At 32.8% G+C, this 20,179-nt stretch overlaps 4 protein-coding genes across 4 annotated transcripts in view; 1 reads left to right on the forward strand and 3 right to left on the reverse strand.

The window, feature by feature from the left end:
* The window catches only part of LOC123670461 (neprilysin-4-like), a 47,036-nt gene extending 43,774 nt beyond the window's left edge, over positions 1-3,262 (forward strand). Inside the window, exon 16 of the mRNA XM_045603954.1 lies at positions 2,588-3,262. Coding sequence (XP_045459910.1) covers positions 2,588-2,764 — 177 coding nt within the window. The 3' untranslated portion in view covers positions 2,765-3,262. The remainder of the gene's footprint in view (positions 1-2,587) is intronic.
* Positions 3,263-3,318: 56 nt separating this feature from the next.
* On the reverse strand, positions 3,319-6,549 carry LOC123670348 (probable U3 small nucleolar RNA-associated protein 11). Its single transcript, XM_045603844.1, has 5 exons — positions 6,520-6,549; positions 6,163-6,447; positions 5,269-5,394; positions 4,432-4,623; positions 3,319-3,584 (listed from the first exon to the last, which is right to left on the reverse strand). The coding sequence occupies exons 2-5, from the start codon at positions 6,391-6,393 to the stop codon at positions 3,375-3,377; spliced, it is 759 nt and encodes a 252-aa protein (XP_045459800.1). The 5' UTR covers positions 6,394-6,447; positions 6,520-6,549; the 3' UTR covers positions 3,319-3,374.
* A 1,234-nt stretch (positions 6,550-7,783) lies between these two features.
* On the reverse strand, positions 7,784-10,765 carry LOC123670462. Its single transcript, XM_045603955.1, has 8 exons — positions 10,656-10,765; positions 10,285-10,482; positions 9,474-9,573; positions 8,933-9,100; positions 8,416-8,539; positions 8,235-8,340; positions 8,043-8,149; positions 7,784-7,926 (listed from the first exon to the last, which is right to left on the reverse strand). The coding sequence occupies exons 1-8, from the start codon at positions 10,763-10,765 to the stop codon at positions 7,784-7,786; spliced, it is 1,056 nt and encodes a 351-aa protein (XP_045459911.1).
* A 3,905-nt stretch (positions 10,766-14,670) lies between these two features.
* On the reverse strand, positions 14,671-18,418 carry LOC123670463 (E3 ubiquitin-protein ligase TM129). The gene is made up of 5 exons (XM_045603957.1): positions 18,003-18,418; positions 17,463-17,592; positions 16,443-16,697; positions 16,020-16,138; positions 14,671-14,821 (listed from the first exon to the last, which is right to left on the reverse strand). Exons 1-5 carry the CDS (start codon positions 18,413-18,415, stop codon positions 14,671-14,673), a joined length of 1,068 nt encoding a protein of 355 aa, XP_045459913.1. The 5' UTR covers positions 18,416-18,418.
* Between the last annotated feature and the right edge of the window lie 1,761 nt (positions 18,419-20,179).

Raw genomic sequence — 20,179 nt, forward strand, 5'->3', positions numbered from 1 at the left:
TCTATGAAGTTATCTAATGATTCCCCCGGGCGACCGCCATAACGCGACAAACACTTCGCGAAATTTCCATTCATAGAATGTGTTGAACTCGTTAGATAATCCGACATGTTAGCTTGCGGTGTAGATGAACGTACTTCTCTAATTAATTGTTGACAAAATTCGTTTTGGCTTTGTTGAATGCTTGTTAGCAAATTAGTGAGCGTTTCTTGAGAAAGCGTAATAGTATTATTCGAAGCGGCGTCGGCGCCGCCGGCGCCATTATTGTCCGCATTGTCTTCCGACATTTTCCGCGTTCTCGGCATTGTTGATCGGTTTTGAGCCACCGAAGACAGATGATTACGATGGTTTACCGCGTAACAGTACCGTAATGAGTTCGAAAACCCCTAAACTTACTCGCCGAGTGAATTTCGTCGACCAAGTAGTAATTAATACACACGTTGGGAGCCAGTTGTAGTACATGTGTACCGGGAGGGCGTCGAACACAGAGAAACGTCATGCGGCGTAGTCGCACGCTCACTGACTCGATTTCCGCTCGCTCGCTTAGCCTAGCGGCGAAATAATAAACTACACGGGGTTGCCCGCTATATTATAACTAAGATTATACTAACTAATTATTATAAGTAAGCCACACGCTATAAACTAAATAAATACTTTGAGTTTGCATTTGGATTGAACGATTTTCATGTACATTGTAAACGCCATAGAGCGGAAATCAAAAGATCTCGTGTTTTATTACATTAAATGTTTCGTTAAAATAACAAAAGATATAGGTAATATGTCAAAAATTTTATAACTAGCGGTCCGTCCACACTTTGCTTCGGGTATTAATTTTGTTTTTGTTTTATTAAGGTTTAAATGGACTTTACACTGTTTACAACACTAGATAATAAAACTTTAGTGTTTTTCAGTAGTATCATATTTATTTATTTATTTGTTTACACTTTTGCACACCAACACAAAAGTAAAATAAGTTTAATGAGGTAAAAAAAAATAATAAATTTGCATTAGTTGCAACAGGCGGCCTTATCGCTAAAGCAGCGATTTCTTCCAGGCAACCTTTGGGCAGAGGACTAGAATTGATTGTTATTGGGGATATGGGCGCAAAATAAGTGCTATCAGTTATAAACATAAGTATATATTATATATATATTCATATATACACATATACATACATATACATACAAATACACCTACACAAATACACACATATACACGTACACAAATACCTACATAAACACATAATAATTTGATAACAACACATTTATTTCATTAGACAGATTAAAAAAGAACATACATAATTCAAAATTTTTAATAATAATAATAATAATCATAATCATCATAATTTATTCAAAGACACACGTACATCGATATACAGACAACTTAAAGACTAGACTAAAATTTAGATAGTATTACAAATAATGACATTGGATTTTTTTTTATCAACCTACGACATTTTTCGGTAAAGCATAAGCCATCCTCATTAAAATGTAATGAACACACAACGCAACACCAACAACGCCTGCTTTGGCGAATAATAGAAACCCATTCCTCGCGTAGAACAACATCTGCAAAAATCATTAAATAATAAAACTTGACACTGATTACAATATGTATTCTTTAAATATATCTAGCATCTTCCATTAATTCCACTAATATTACAATCTAGCTGTAACCCACAACTTAACAAATATAACATATTTGTAAATTAGTTCATCATTTACATATATATAAAATAAATAATAAATAAATATTTACACAATACACACACGGTCGTCTGTTCCTAAAGTAAGCAACTTAATGCTTGTGTTATAGGTTACAGCCGACTGGTATACAGCTACATATTTTTTTTTTTTTTTCGATAAACATACTTATAAATAATACATATATAAATAAATATTTATATTACACCCTTCTTTAGTTCCTTATTACCTAATTTAGTTCCTTATATATATATATATATATATATATATATATATATATATATAAGGAACTAAATTGATAACCATATACATTTTTATTTAAGCTCCTGCATTAGATATTAATGACCGAATCACAGTAAATGGTAATAACAGATAAAAATACATCTAAATTCGGAATAACTATTTAGGCGTGATATTACGTGTGGGAATCGAATACACGTATATTTAAAAGTCAGTCTCACTAACGCAGAGACCATCAGGTAATTTCCTCAATTGAAGGGAAAAACATTTCGCCGAAATCTGGCAACACAGTTGAATTAATGTCGAGGTTTTGTGTTCCGAGATAACCATATATTTTATTGAGTAAATAAATAATAAAATCAATTAAATTATTTATAATTACCTGTGAAATGAAGTTCCATCCTCTTTTTTTTGTTTTTGGGAACAACTCTTACAATGTTTAATAACACAAGACGGCATTTTTTTGACAAAAATAATGAACCACTCGAGACGTTTAAACACTACAACGCTATCTTTAGCACTGCTGCGACTTTGTATTCGCTTTTGATTTTGTATTCGCTTTGGTGGCTTCACTCGCATGTTCGGCACGCTCCATCTGCCTTTTGTTTATTAATCTGAGCTTCAAATGATATTTCCATTTCTTCCAGATATGGTGCGGTAACTCAACAACTGGCGCTCTCAAATCTAAAATAGTTGAGGGTGTACATAGTCCTAATAAAATCAGAGTGATCGGCACCCTAAGTAATTCGAAGGAGTTTTCAGAAGCCTGGCAATGTCCCATAGGGTCGCCGATGAATCCTGAACATAAATGCGTACTGTGGTAAATAAATTGTGATGCTAGATGTAAGATAACCAAAGAAAAGTCTCAATGTTACCAGTAAGTTACCCTAGGCTAAGATGATTAGGTAGACTAAAGGCCAATTTTTACTATGCAATCATTTTTCAACTATAATTTGTGAATTTATAAAAAGAAAATTATAATTACCGCCAAATACAAATATATATATATAATTTGTATTGTTAGCCTGCAAAACAACATTTACTAAATATTCCGATATTTGCAGACTAATGTGCGCAAACTTGATTAATCAATACAAAATAAGGCCTATTTAGAAGAGATTAAAAGATATTTTTGAACAAAATAAATATTAAATAATAATTAATTAAATATTAAAGATTGTGAGATTTACAATTGACTAGAATTAACTAACACTAACATGTGATATTGTAATTTGTAGGAATGTTGATGCATTTTTAAAAAATACTTAAAAATTATTTACATATCTCAGTAATTTACTTAATTTACCTTTTAATATGTAAGTGATAATAAATAAAACCATGTATTTAAGTTATAAAATCACTATATTATAAGAGAAAATGAAACAAAAAATTATTTATTATGAAATAAAAATATATAATAATTATATTTTTCATTTATTTCTTCCTAATAAACTGGAACTTATATACGGGTGCCGAGACGGCCGAGCCTTTCTTTACTCTTTTCGGTTTTAATATCGTCACATCTTGCAAATGCCTTTTGATCTCCATTTTCTGTTGAACAACTGTTAGGTGTTTCTCTCTCTCTATCCTTTTAGACAGTTCTCTATACGTCTTCTCTTTGATCTTCTTTGCTGAATTCATTACCTGTAAATTTTTGTAAATTAATAAATATGCCATTCCTTTACTAGACTGTTGACATATAGTTTATATGATTGTCAGTGTTGCACCAATTAGGAACACAATTGGAAATTTAAAGACTAAAAGCCTGATTTCTATCAATTTCATGTACAATTTTTTTACTTGATTTTGTGCAGACGTAAAAGCTAAAATATAGCATATTGTTATGATTGATCCGCGGGTGACATACGCTATATTATATTTTCAAAAAAAAAAATTGAAATTTTTGTTAAATAATCGTGCAAAGCCAGGGCCGAATGCTAGTATTTTATAAACAATGAATTTTTTTAGTGAAGTAATTTCATTAATGATGATGGTCACTAGTTTAGTAGTAGAAGAGTTCTCCTTGAAAAAATATTCTGATATACGTAATATTTTCTGTATTGTCTGTATGTTAATAACTATAATATATTCTATTCCCCTTATACGCACTAAGCGATTCGCTAGTACATTCTTGATCCGTACAGCCAAAGAATGGAACTCTCTACCAGCGTCTGTGTTTCCAGAAAATTATAACCTGGGGATCTTTAAGTCGCGAGTGAATAGGTTACTTCTAGGTAAGCGTGCTCCATCTTAGACCGCATTTTCACTTATCATCAGGTGAAATAGTGGTCAAACGCAAGCCTATCATTGTATAAAAAAAAAAAAAATGATTGTAGGGAACACTTAAAAATTGTGGGGAATGGACAACGATTATTAGAATAGTTTGGGGAATTATCTACAAATTTTCTTCAAGTCACAGTTATGAGAAGGCTTTTACCACCATAGTCGTACGTATTTTACATAATTTTAATATAAAAAATTAGTAATTTACCTCTTCATTAACCTCTGGTAGAGTTATTTTGTCAAGATCCGACAGCCGAGGCCTGTTAGATTTCCTGTTGATCAACGACGGATGTGTGTCCAACCTTTTGGCTAAGTCAAAGTTCTTTTCTTCACCTTCATCGACAAAAAATATGTGTGTGTTTGGTGTTGAATCTGCTACATCTGTTATGTGGAGCTGTGACTGAAATGAGATATTTTTGTTAGGCATATTTATTTATTTATTTATTTATTCATAAGTCAACACCAACAAGTAGTACAACAACAAATACAAAATTAATAAAATCTAGATAATTGCCTACTTTTTACAGGTCTTCTTAAGTTACTAAGAATATCGTCAACATCAAAATAAGTCAAATTAATAATTGTCCATTTAGCATATGTTACTTTCTTTTTGATATATTTCAAATATATAATCTATACTAATATTATAAAGCTAAAAAGTGTGTTTGTTTAAAGTCAAAAGTATCCTATTTAGTATTTAGTATTTAGTAGTTAGTATTAATATTATGTAATTTGTCTTATTTTGTTTTAGTATTGTTACTAACATAGTTTTATAAGATCATTGTTACTAACACTTTTTATGGACAATTTTTGTCTGAAATAAATGATTATTATTATTATTATTATTAAACATGCTAATCTCAGAAATTTAATAATAATTATCTTTATTTTGGACATTTACCAAGGCTATAATACCAGTAGCTCCTGATGATATGATATGAGCACATTCAAACAAACAAATCTTATAGTTTTTTAATATTAGTATAGACCAACTGTGTTACAATATACGATAATAGTAAGAAAATGATGTACGAGTTGAACTTACTTGTAATCTTTGTATCCGCCTACTTTCAATAGTACGTTTCATATTTATGTATTTAAGGTCTTGAGTTTGCATCAGTTTCACCTGTTCCGGAGTGTGCTCTTCATCTTTCTCGAGTTCATGATGTTCCTGTAAAGATATTAGATTTAAGTGCTTGTAGGTAAGTAAATAACATTAAAATATAGTTATTACACCACCCCGAAAAGGGTAGTCTTGTGTCAGGAATTAAAAAACCCATATACAACCTTGTGTTATGTGTTTTTGAAGTCCTGTGCTTGCAGACGTGTCCAGAATGTGATATACATCTATGCAAAAGCAAAATTCAGAGATAACAACCCAACACTGAATACTCATAACAGCTGTAGAGAATAACACAGCGGTAAGTCTTAAGATTAAGACCTGTCGAATAAAAGAAAATTTAATCTAACCTATGTAAGCTCAAAATTTGACCGTTTACCGGCATGATTCTGTTACAAGAAAAAAAATATACCGTAACCTATCCAACCTCAAAATTTGACAGTTTATCTGCATAATTTCGTTACAAAGTTATTTCTATGGGTTTTAATCTAAAGACTAGCCCTAGACAGCTTATATCAAGTTAAAACTGAACCTGTGTACTATACACAGTGAATTATTGATACACTACATTGACAAAGAAATCAAATTAAGTTTACGGTAACTGGGTTAGAAGTGATTTTATTGCTGATATTAGTGATGAGAACCCAATTCTATTCTAATGTAAACTGACAAAAATAGAGAAAAATCACCACAAAAAGCATTTGCTTCGTTTTTGTTGTAAGTTTTTTGCTAAGTCTTTTGCTCACGAATCACTCAATTTAAAACTCGACGTTTATAAGCACCAAACTTATCAGACAATAATATTATGTTAAAACTTACCCCATTCTTCACTCTAGAGTTGATCATATGAAAATAGAACTCGTCGGGATTTTTGTCCAACGTCCTTTTACGTAGAAGTTTAAGTGTAGCTCCTTTTTCATGGTAATCGTTTGCCCGTTTCTTGTAGTCTTTCTTTTTCTCAAGTAAGCCGAGATGCTTTCTTGACTCCGGTTGATGCCTCTCTCTGTGCGTCTTCTGATTAGCCTTAGCAGCTTTGTTCCAAGATGACATCGTTATTCTTTCTATATGTTACTTTTAAAAGTATATCTTGTTGTATTTATCCCGCTATTTGATACAATTTTTTGGTTAACGATACAACCAAGACAAAAAAATTAAAACTGTCACGTAGGTACTCACTGGTACTCGCGTGTTTATAAAATTATAACCTTGTTTGTTTATACATTGTCAACGGCTACGTTCCACTTAATGCCCACAACGTCATCGACGGCTGAAAGCCTGAAATTGCCGTTTCACTAACGTAAAAACGCCGCGGTTGTCCTAGGTGAATTTTAATAGTTTAATAATAATTTACTCTTAATGTACAAATAAAAAGAAGTTAATAATTTATTAAACTATTCACAAAAAGAAATGTACAACAGGCGGTCTTATCGCTAAACAGCGATCTCTTCCAGACAACCAGCTTGGAGGAGATAATGCAAAAAAAGCGGAAAGGGTGTACAAACTTAAAATAAAAGAATTTTATAAGTGGAACGCATATTTGAATGCTGTATGCTAGCAATATGGCGGTATGATAAAAAAAAAATAGCTGTGGGGATTGTGAGTAAATATTTTGCATGTGTTGGAGTAAAACTTAATTCAACATGGATTCCCGGGAATTATTCGTTTCGTTTTTGCAGAATCTTTTTAAAATTCCCGCCACATTTTGATGAAATTCAGCTTTGAACCACCTATATTTTGTGGGCAATGTGGTCGCGAACAGTAACGTCATCTATGTCATTGAGCGGTCGCTTGCGACGACCACCTTGGACCACCAGTGGAACGAATAAGCTTTCTGAGCGTTGCGGATGCTTAGTGGAACGCAACCTTTGTGTTGTGATTTATGTACCTTAAATTTCATTTTGTTCCATACAGAAAATTTAAAACTTTTGAACAATGAACTAACTTCTAAACTTCTTAACTTCACGTTAATATATATTCTAGTTGCCCGGACAGACGTCTTTCTATCAAATGTTAATAGTGAAAAAAAAAATTTAATCTTTTTTTTAACTTTTTTTTTACTATTAAAACTTTCCGTGGGCCTTATGGAACAAAAAAAAAAAGTTAGCCGAATTGGTCGAGCCATTCTCGAGTTATGCGTTTAGCATCAATCATTTTTATTTATATAAGATAGATAAGATATATTTATAAGTAAAATAAGTAAATAATATATTTTAACTGTACGCCGAAAAAAACATTAAAATAACTTACAAAAATAAGAAAAAATACAATACGCGTCCTTATCGCTTAAAGCAATTTCTTCCATGCAATCTTTTTTTTTATTGTAGCTCTTAAAAATAAACTGTAGGTATGTATATTCTACATTTAAATATTATTTTAAGTCGTGCTGCTAATCAATAGTAATAATTAATAATAATACATATATTGTGATAATAGGGTGTCTCTAATTTGTCACTGCCGACGGACTTTCCATTTCAGTGGACCTACGTATTGCAATCGGTAATCGCACAAAGATTAGAAACAAAACTTCTAGTGCACTAAATAGTCCAAAGCCAAGAAACATATTAAATACGCCACCTAAAGACGCTGCAAAGAAAAGAAAATATTTTATTAATATATTCAAGAGAACCCACAAGAAATAACTTATCATAAAATATTATATCAATTTATTTTATTAAAAATTATCTATTACGTGTACTTACACAAAAGAGTAATCCATGTATCAGTCGGATTAACTAAAAAAGATCTAGAACCACTTATTCCCACTGATATGTGAAGCACAGTGGTTTTATTTGGATTTATGCCAGCGCTAAAAAGTTGATCACAGAACATAATTGATTTTTGGATATAATTTATTTATTTATTCATTACGTATATTTATTTAAAATACTTACTATATTTCATCAAAACTGTATTCTATGGCATTCATGGGACTCGATTGCAAAGATAAGAGCGTAGAAACTTTTTTACAAGATGGTAAGCATTTACATGTTAGATTTTCTGAAATATGTAAACGTATTTAGCTTACATTGTCTAATTGAGTTAAATAGGCAACATCAAGTGTTATATCTTTACCGAAACTAAAATCCCTTAAACAGTTTAATTGCGTAATCAAACAAGGGGCGAGAACATTATATTCATTTCTCTTTTTTATACGTAAAGGATCTGAACATCCACATAATCTCTCTTGACACTGTAACTAAAATAAATAAATAATAAGTAATATTAAAAAATAGCTTACAACGATTTGTGGTTATTATTTAACCATTAGTAGTTTCAAAATTGAGTTAACAATCTAATCATCTACTTATTACTACCACATTTCGTATGAGAATGAAGTCAGGTTATTTGTTCCATATAAGAAGATCTAGTGAGAACTTTTTGAAATTTCCTCACATTACTTGCGTCGGACCGATGGCATTAAAATAAAATTAGAGAGTGCGAAAGAAATAGTAGTGTATACTCGTATATGCAGCTAAAGATTTGTAAAAATAAATTCAAATCATCTGATAGCGTAGATTTTGTATTAAATATGTACACACGATTACGCTATCTTTACGGTACTTTAAATTTATGAAAATAAATAATTTACCATGCATTGATCTTTAGAATACCCATCAGTATTGCTACAAGTTAAGTCCACGAGTTTTTCAGGATCACTGTCTACGACAGAAGTAAAAGTTATCTGAGCTATGTAGTTATAATTAGGACTTAGTGAAATAGGTGTTATCCATTCTTCGCCATTAAATTTTGTAAAGAACTGAAATGGTACAATTTTTAAAATAGTAGACAGATTTTTTTAAGTTTACGCGATCACCTTTTTGTATTTAAATTTATATTTCTTCGGGTAATCACCACCTTTATTGTTGTATTGAGGTTAGGGACCTCCAGTTTCAATCGCCATGATATCGGGGAGACAGTCTCGCCGTGATCATGGCGATTGAAATATTGTCAAAATATTGATTCGTATTAGGTACAGAGAAAAAAAAATTATAAAACAATATTTATATAATTATAGCACGTAAATATAATGTACACGTAGTATTAATATATTATGTCAAAAAGGAAATATCCGAAGTAGCAGCTTATGATAAAAATTAAATAATTATTTATTCAAAGTTCTTGGCACTTACCTCACATCCCTCTAATGTCTGTTGATCTGAACACTGAACTGCGATGTCAAGGTTTTTATTTCGTTCCACGTGAAAAATTGTAGTTTTACTCATGTTTAATCTACGTATAGATTTTTTAAAGTATTAGTATCAAAACATATAATGACAATACGATATATCGTCACATAATATTCGATCATACACGTAAAAACGATTATTACTCATAGAAAGGAATATATTCCCTACTATGAGTAACGAACGGTATCAGGTATTTACTATAACAAGCAAGACCGACAGTTTAACGTGCTCTCCGAGATACGGAAAGAAATATTTGTATATACAAATATCCATCCCAAGTGGGAATTCGAACCCGCAAACCCTCGATGCGTAGGCGACACAGTACGCACACAATTAATCCAGAGCGGTTGTTAAAAAAATATTACTTATGATTATTAGAATTATTGTTTGAAAATAGTACTCACTTTTCAGGGCGTAAAATACAGCACACACCCCATTCAGTTAGTTCTCTCCTGAATAATTTTGTGCAAGAAACCATACTAGATTGCATGCGGCAGTTTTTAACTAATTTGCGACATGGAGGCGTAACTCTCATTAATGCTTGTGGCAATGTCAAGTTGTTTGTAGTAAGAATGTCCTCCAAAATAATTAGGTGTTCCATACTAGTTTCTTTTCTATGGAGTACATACTTCAATATTGTCTTGAGACGATTAGTTACATTTTCATTTATTGTTCTAGGTAAAAAGAAGCAGATGTTTTAAAATGCCTTAACGTTTTGTTGTAAAGTAAATAGACAATACAAAATAGAACCTACAATTTTTGCTGAAATAAATCAGCAACAGTCTCAGCAGGAGGGCAGACTGCAACTAGCGGCATTTCAACTACATTTTGTTGGCTACGCAAATCGCGTACAGTAAGAAGTGCCGGGATTTCTATAAACCGAGCCCATAATACAGCACAAAGAACGCCAGCGCAGCAAGTACTTGCACAACAACATATTAACCACCCAATACTGTGGAACAATATGAACATTGAGTCAAGAGAGAATTTTTCTTCACTGCTAAAAACAGCATAGTCAGGGTTCACATATACGTGATGATAGTAAATATTACATCTGAATATTGAATACTTTTCTAGATTAGGCATCAAAATGGTGCCTAGATAAACTCTGTCAGGTATACTTACCGATCAGCATAGTACTTAGAGCACAAATATTTAAACCCATGTAAAGTAGTCGTTTGAAAAAATTGCTGAATTGCTCGAGCCCATGCAGTCTGTTTCATATTGTTAGCCATTTTTTGAACTTAAAGACATTAACCTTATTCAAGTTTATTTTCTTTTTGACAGAATATTTATTTTGTTAAGTTCAAAAGCTTTTTAAATGATAAGCGAGGGGCGTCAACTGATCGTTGAATCAAAAACAGACATTAGTCAGCTAAAGGTTGTTAAATAGTTTGATGAAAGTTTACAAGTTCGTAGATAGCTATCTCCCGACCCAGTAATTAAGATCATTATCAAGTGGCAATCGAGATCGATTAACTGTTGATGTGTTTACTGTTGTTTGTGTGGCCTTGTTATTAATATTAAAACAGCAATTTTCACGTTTTTTATGCTACAAAGGTGGTAATAAAGTGTACGGTCCACATGATTAAGTAAATTATGATGACGTGAACAGTTCTCTGTCGCGAATTCAAGATTGGTTTAAAATAAACAACTTGGTTTTGAACGCCAAAAAAAACCAAGTGCGTTGTATTTTCGTTACCTAATGTTAAGCATCCAAATTATAATTTCATAATAAATAACGAGAGGCTTATTGTCAATGGTACTACAGTTTTCTTAGGGATACATTTGGACTCAAAACTTCAGTGGAATTCCCATTTGTCATCCTTGAATGGTAGACTCAGCTCCGCAGCATTCGCAGTTAGAAAAGTACGACAACTGACCGACGTTGCAACTGCACGCAATATATTTTAGCTATTTCCATAGTGTTTTGTCTTACGGCCTGTTACTGTGAGGTAATGCTGCAGATATTGAGACTATATCTTGCAAAAAAGGGCTATTCGCGGCATTTACGATCTTGGAGCTCGAGTCTCCCTAAGGGATGTTTTCCAAAAGGTATTAACAATTGCGTCGCAGTATATTACAATAATATTATATATATTCACCAAATATTCCTTGTTTTGAAATAAATAGTAAAAATCTCATTGTAAGCACGAGAAGTTATAACAAAATTGTAACTCCAAGTTTCCGACTGCGCGAAGTAAACGTTTCCTTTCTGTGTTATGGTATTCGCATGTATAATAAAATCCCACAATCGATTTTACAATTGTCGCAACATAAATTTAAAATAAAAAGAAATTAAAAGATAACGCTTACTATTCGGTGCAGGATAACATAGTTGATAAAGATGTGTGGACTTAGTGACGCTGTATTTTATGCAACATGTTACTAATTTTGTACTACGCTTCAGCCTGTAATTTCCCCATGTAGGAGAAGGATCAGAGCTTAATCCACCACGCTGCTTCAATGCGGGTTGGCGAATATATTCCCTACTATGAGTAACGATCGCTATCAGGTGTACATGATAACAACCGGGACCGACGGCTTAACGTACTCTCCGAGGCACGGTGGGGAGACCCAAAAGGACTGCACAAACACCCAGACCACGTCAAACACCTGTATGGCCAATACAAATGTTTGTCATGTGTATATCGAACCCGCAACCGCCAGCGCAACAGGTACAATCCATGGCTGTAACCATTGCGCCAACGCAGCGTCTTTTTGTATTTTTTGTTGTTTGTCTTATTGTTATTTTGTACTAAAACACAGTGTATATTTTATTTTTCAAGAGTAACTGCGGAGTTTCTTTCAGATTCTTCAAATTCTACAAATATAATAATTTATTTTTAAAGTTTTAATTTGTAAAATGACGATTCGAAAGTGCCTAAAAAAGCTAGCAAAAAAATAGTTTACTTTATTTATTTTTCAAGCAGTTATAAGTATCTATTAGTGTTATCTACGTCACACCACGTGGTATTTTTGACTTTATATTTGATCATGTTTTTCTTAACTATAATTTAATTTCCTCAGTGTTGGAACGCCTGATCATTTCTTGGGGCAACATACCCATCGAATACAACACTCTGTGTATTGCGAATCACAAACACGCTTCGTTGTTTATAATTCAACATACACTGATTTAATACCTCCTACTTTTATTTTATTTTTATCAAGTCCAATTAATCCCGCGCATAGAGTAAAGGGTGATATTTCATATGACAAATGTTTACCTAAAACTCCCATATTTATTTGTCGTACTGAATGTTTCATTATTTCTTTTAAACCTTTCTCCATATAATTGAAAATTTGGAGTTAAATCTACCACGCTATTCTGATTTGGTGAATAATTCCGGTATCAAGATTAACGACCAGTCAGTACGGTGAAAAAAGCAACAAGGGCAAACACCAATACAAAACATTTTAAAAAAAATTTCAGTCCAAAAGAAAATTGAACTCCCAACTGTCGTGATTCAGGCTACTTTTTTACACTAATGCCACTAATACTAATATGTAAAGAATAATAATACAATATATAAAACAAAAAATATATATATTTATTAGTCTCGTTTTCGTGGATTTTTTTATTGTCACCCTACATTAAAAAAAAAAACTAAAGGAAAAGTAAAAAAAAACTTCATCTAATTTTCCGTTTAATATTGTGATAGTTAGCGTTACACTTTGGTTTATAGACAATTATTTTATAACAGTTTTGTTACTTCATTCATTCAAAAAATTCTAAATACTGCTATGATTATTTTTTAAAAATAACGACTTACTCTGTCATTCTAATTTTTTGATATTTACAAAATGAAAAAAAAAAAAACAGATAGTATATATTTATAGCAAAATATTTGTATTAAATAATGATGGAATGTTAATATGTCATATTAATGAAAAAAAAAAGAATAGATTGCCATAAGTATAGTAGAAAAAATACAATTCACTCTTCAAGAGTTATGTTACAGTAAGTAGTATAAGTTTATACACAAAAAAAAATCTTTATTTAATTTGTAATAAAATTTGACAACCGTTCGTAAACGTTTGTTTGAAAACTTGTAAAAAGTGATGATTCAAAAAGATTTACGTAAGCCTTCTTGATGAAGGTCTATTTTAGTTTAAGTTTGGAACCCTTCGTATGCTCTTATATAGAGCAATCGCAAGATGCACTTATGCACGTACTGCATACAAAAAATCGGTAAAAACATTTAAAAAATTTCTTTCAGTTGTAAATCTATCTTGTCTATTAGGTACTTATTCTATTTAACAGATATTTTCGTTTATAGATTGTTATAGATTAAAAATAGTATGTAGTGTATGTGGTTAAATTGAATACTCCTTTGTGTCTATCTGTATACACAAACTTAGTAATTTTTTGTTTCACTTTAGTCACTATCATATATATTTTTTTTAAATTATATTTTCATAATTTTGTCTAATTAATTTTTAAGATATTATAGGATGAAACTATAACATTTAACATCAAAATAGAATAATACAACATTAAAAATGTTTCAATTAAAATTACAACATACATTACAAATAAAAAAATCAAAATAGTTATCAAGGAGTATTAAAATATATTTATTTATACCATTAAATATTAACAATATATAAAAAAATATTATTTTATAATATTTTTTATAATCATACACATTTCCTACAAGCTGCTTCGCTCAGTGTGTTAAAAAAGTATCTTTTCTATTTGGAGCAGAATAAAGGGCAAATTAAAGAGTGGCACAAAAAACAGCTTGATAGCTGGGTAAGGACAGCACAGTTTAACTTGATTTAGAATGTTAATCGGTCAACATACGGAACAAGTTTCGAGCATGTTAGACATTACACGCAACCGCAGGACCAGCAGACTAGCAGTCAACTTATTAAAAGTTAAGAGAGCTAACACCATGCTATAGGTAAAAGACATTGTTGTATTTTTTAAAACTAAATATACGGTCTTATAATATTAATAGTCATAATAAAGTAGGCATAATGATATATTTTACCGTTGTAATCACGGCAGCGGTGAAATTCTGGTTAAAGATAAGGGGCACAGTCAAACGCGAGTCAAGTCCGGTGCACGCAGCCAGGGGGCGAGGGCGCTCAGCCACGCCAGGCGGGAGGGGGTCGGCCCACCCGGCGGCAGTCAGGGGGGCGGCCGCGCGGGGCTCACGTCCAGCAGGCAGAAGACGGCGCGGCACACGGGGCACGAGCCGCGCGCCGCCAGCCACGAGGACGGCGGGCCGCCCGCGCGCGACACCCACCAGCGCGCCATGCACGAGCAGCACCACAGCACCCTGCGCACGGAGACATTTGCTGTATAGGCTACGGTGACCGCTCACCGTCCGGCGAACCGTATACTTGTTAGCAGAACTAGTCATATAAAATAATTGTGTTTGCTGGCAAACGAAAAAAAACTGACTTCAATTACATCGACAAGTAGTACAACGTAAGTATAGGAAAAAATAGTCAAGTAAATACGCATTATCACAGATTACTCCAAAAGTTGTAATCAGATCTCGATGAAATTTAAATGTGACCATATGATAAACATCGGCTTTCGATTAAATTGAAAATTATCAAAATCGGTACACCCAGTACAAATTTATGGGGATTTTCGAGTTTCCCTCGATTTCTCTGGGATCCTTTCATCAGATCCTGGTTTCCTTATCATGGTAACAAACTAGGGATATCTTCTTTCCAACAAAAAAAGAATTATCAAAATCGAAATCAAAACAATACATCAAAAATATCAAATCGAAAAAATACATTAAATATATATATACGGTCGAATCTAGTAACCTCCTCCTTTTTTGAAGTCTGTTAATAAGGAATCAGTGGATCCCTTCTGAAGACACATCAATTTTAATATAAAATTACAATCTACTTATTGATTTGGAAGAGTTAGTTGCCACAATATGCCCCTTCTAAAGACACATCTTAACTGATGAAATTCATGCAAATCTCAATAATGAGTTTAAAGTATGTAAGTTTCTATGCAGATTGCATCCTGCTATGTATGTTAATGTAGTCAAATATGCTGTATGGTTACGGCAGTATAGAATATAGCCACCACCTCTCTTCCCGTGGGTGTCGTAAGAGGCCACGAAGGGATAACATAATTCCACTACCACCTTGGAACTTAAAAAGCCGAAAAACAGGCAGCAGCGTTTTCGATGCGACAAAGCCAGCCCTGCAGTCACCAACCCGCCTGCCCAGCATGGGCAAAATACATGAGTTCACGCCATTTTTGGCGCGAACTTGTGGAGGCTTATGTCCAGCAGTGGCCTGCGATAGGCTGAACTGATGAGTATGTTTTCTCTATAGAGAACAAATTAACACTAAGGGTAATGTAACTAATAATAGCTCAATTAGAAATGATAAAAATATTACGTTATTCTTGATTGAAAATGGAACAGATAAAATAGTCCACTATTCTCAATTTTTTCCTGTAACACTTTAGAATATACAAAGAAAGCTAAGTGAAGTTCATACCTGCAGTTACATTGTTCACAAGGTCTGTAAGGTTCCTCAACGTTTTCTTGTGGATCACAGCGTCGGTTTAACTTTACGTCAGCTGTGTTTTGCATGCATCCTATACATAATTCCAACTCCTGTTGACCACAAAAACATTGTTACTTTAAGACAATACACTATGGACAATTATAAAATATCGAGACATGTATTTGTAATACATTTTTCTTATTTTATGTAATTACTACAATATTTAATTGTTAATATTTTTTTAGTTAATTTTGAAAAATAAAACAGCTATATTTCATTTTGATCTATTTACAACAACAATCAAATAATAAATATATAATTATGTTATATCATTATTACAGGCTTCAATGGGTCAGAATACTTACACAAAAATAAATTTTGTTTTACTAAATTAATTTTAACTATACTAGTCACCTGATCTGTGATATAAACCGGATTCTCTTCAATGTGTTGTTTGAAAACTTCTATAAATCTTTCTATCAGTGTCGGTAACAGAGATATATTTTCGGGCACTCTGACTGCCCTGTCCAATCTTGGCTGTAATTCTCTTAATGATGTTGTAGAAATTCTAAATGAGAATTTTTCAATATCGTCTCTGGTTGGTATGACTTCTATGTTGACGTATTGAACTTCATCCTCACCAGTGGTTGACAAGTTATGTCTGTCTGCCTACAATTAGAATTTGATTATGAAGTTTAATCTTACTAATACTTTTGAGTGTTTGTGTTTTTTTGTTTGTAATAATACTTTTGTGTTAGGTTCAATATACAATTTCTTATAGTGTATAACTATATATTAGGTGGAATATTCAGTATTACTGATACAATGTATAGATGGCAATGTATATGTATGTATAAATGGCAGTCACTTGTTTTTTTTGTGAAGATTATCGAAATAGTTATTTTTTAAGGCTGAGGATTCCAACAAAAGTAATTTAGCGTGACTGGTACTTCTTGAAAAAAAAAAAAATCAAACCTAACCTAATCTAACCTCAAAATTAGACCGTTTATTGGCATAATTTCGTTTTCGTTTTTCAGATGGTTATCCCGCCATCTGTCGGTTTTAAGATGGTAGTTGAACTGTGTTATCCCCTAGTCGCCTCTTATGACACCCACGGGAACAGAGGGTGTGGCTATATTCTTTATTGCCGTAGCCACACAGCGAAAAAAGAAGATTATGGTTACTTAAGTATAGTTTACTTATGCTCTTGGTAAACAATAGCCTTTCTTCTTTACTGCATTGTTTAGTATTAAAAAAAAAAAATTAGTACTTCAAGTTGACATAATATTTGAAAGGTTTAAAGTTCCTACTGAATGTTCGTTTCTATTTAAAAGTTCAATATTTGTTTTATAACTACAAATGTTTAATTGTTCTACACATTAAGATTATATAAGAAAAAAAATCTCATTAATTTAAATAACATCCAATACTTACAGCAGTGGCAACCAATGTACAGTCACTCTGTTTAACAAGGTTAAGTCCATATTGGGTCAATTTTATCAACCAAATCTGTGTGACCACAAATTTACTTGTTGCACTTAGAGGAATTGATACCTTGTCAACACTGAAATTAATAAGAAAAGTTTTTGAACATAATTAAAAATACATTTACTAATAAAAAAGAAAATTGGCAAAAATGTATATGTTAAAACTGAAATTTCAGTTGGTTCTTAACAGATATTTGTAAATAATGTAATTGTTGTTCTCTAATTTATTGTGTTTAGACAACAATTTGAACCAATCGTATTTTTATGAAGTTTTATAAAATTATAAAATGTATATTTTCAATAAATAATGAAATAACAACATTTTTAAGAGTCACTCTACTAAATGAGAAAATTGTGGTGCCTTTATAAGAACTTTTAAACAAAACGTACTTGGTAGTTTTATATACGATTTTATACGATTTTTGGTCACATAAAATGTTAAAGAAATTCCCACAAATATAAAATTAAAACAAGAAAAAAAAAATACCTTCGAAATTGTGTATTCAAATCGGCAGCTATAACTCTCCAGTCGATACCCGGCGTCACGTAAGGAATTAGAGGTTTCACAATCGGGTGTTTACTCTTATGCTCCCACCAACTGACTAATTTTAAAATTACCAAACCGGGAATGATCATCATAGCTGCGAAAGATGCTAACATCCACTCCCCGCGCTGCCCGGCGCACCACAACGTCACCACGTACCCCACTGGCAACGCCGAATGTATCAAAGCGGTTATAGTTGTTCTCTTCATGTGATATCCAACAAAATTCGTATTTTCAGACCCAAGAAAGTTGTCGAAGAGTTGAGGTATGGTGAAACCGGCAGATACGAACTCCGCGGGAGGATGTACGACACATATCGCGAAGAGAATATAAAAAAGGGTTACTAATACATCCATTTTGAAAATTTTTGTGCTCAAACTAATTTCTTTTACTTCCACATAAACTAATTGTGCGTTTTACCACCAAAGAGGAATTTGCTAAGCAATGGACTAACTGTATTGAACGTTATATCTATTTATTTTGATCATTGTGTACGCACACATTTTAACTTTTTTTCCATTCAATAGGAAATAACACTTTGACACTGACAGTTAAAACACAAAACGAAAAAGACCAACTGTCATTAAACAAAAGTTGAAAAGACTAAACGGCACAAATATTCGTCACTAATTCCAAATTAAATCTTATATAATAGAGATTGATGTAAAATAATGAGAAGTTCAAGTATACTATAGTTAATTTATTTAAAAAAAAAAATTCAAAGCAAAAACTAAATGATTTTAATAGCCATGGGATTTATTTTAGCGGACAAAATGAACACTTAAAATATTATTTTTTTGGAATATCTGTAATATTTTATATGTCTGTAAATATTTTATATTTTTTGAAGTTGATGTGAGATTTTCGATTATCCCTTTCTCTATGCTCCATGATCCCTCCCTTAAGGGGCCTACTCAAAGCACTGCCTGCAGGGCCTGCTTGCAGTTACTGCCGCAGAGGATGTTGCTCCACAAAGCACTGCAAATCATTTACGCGGCATACGTTGTCGTGTTCACTTGTGTTCTCTTTGTCCTTGCCTAAATTCGTCAGTTTTTATAAATGGCTCCTACATTATTCAAACACCAAAAAATAGCATTGGGTTTGACTGTATTGAGTACTTGTAGCGTTCAAAAGAAAAAAAGGAAGCACTGGTGTAAAAAAGTTTTATATTTTTCATGTAAAAGCGACATAGCCTGCGACCGCATATCTTTGTTATGATAATGATCGCGGTTAGTTTTCCAAAGACATGGCAAATCCCTATACAATTAGATTACGTCCCTCCACACGTCTTTTTCTCCCTGGCTCATTTTTCTTGAAGAAAACAGAGCCAAACAAATAATATAATAAAACCAAACCAACTAACTGATTAATTGCTAAATGACAACCACTGACAAGACAAACCCCAGGTCAAATAGAGTAGTGAGTAGACAAACGTCGCAATGTACCGACGTAAACAAAATGGTGGTCTAAATCGGCCCGACCGAGCTACACATGTCCCTGATTGCAGTTTACGGAGTGGGGAGATCGTGTGTCGGGCTGGCAGAACCACACTGCGGCCCTGCGACAGGGTGAACAATTAAAATATCGGCACTGCATGCATACATACAATACGATCGGCAGTGGCACTGCAAGCAGGGCCCTGCAGACAGTGCTTTGAGTAGGCCCCTTTAGTTTAAATGAGATTTGGTGGGACTTTGCTTTTGGGTTGAGTGTTGTATACAAGTGCTTTAACTCAGTTGCGTTTTCTTTTCAATTTTAGTTATCTTGTTATCGGTTAAATTGCCTATTTGTGTTGTTGTCCTGGTGAAGGTTTTGTGTGTGTTGTTTTAACGTAAGTATTTTGTAGTTTTATTTATAATAATGGATGACGAACCTCCAGATCCTGGTGGAGGTTATGTTCCACCTATAACATCTACATCCAACATGGAGGTGGATACAGAAAACAGGCGCAAACGTCCAAATTCCGACACCTTAGCATCACAAAATCCAAAAAAAACTGTAATAAACCCTCATAATGTCACACTTTCCGTCCAACTTAGTTTCACAAATCCTGAATTTGACAAGGAGAAAAATAAATATTCTACAGAGGATGTTGGACCCTTTGTAGTGCATATTTCTAA

Source organism: Melitaea cinxia, chromosome 4 (assembly GCF_905220565.1).
Source record: "Melitaea cinxia chromosome 4, ilMelCinx1.1, whole genome shotgun sequence".
NCBI classification, from domain to species: domain Eukaryota; kingdom Metazoa; phylum Arthropoda; class Insecta; order Lepidoptera; family Nymphalidae; genus Melitaea; species Melitaea cinxia.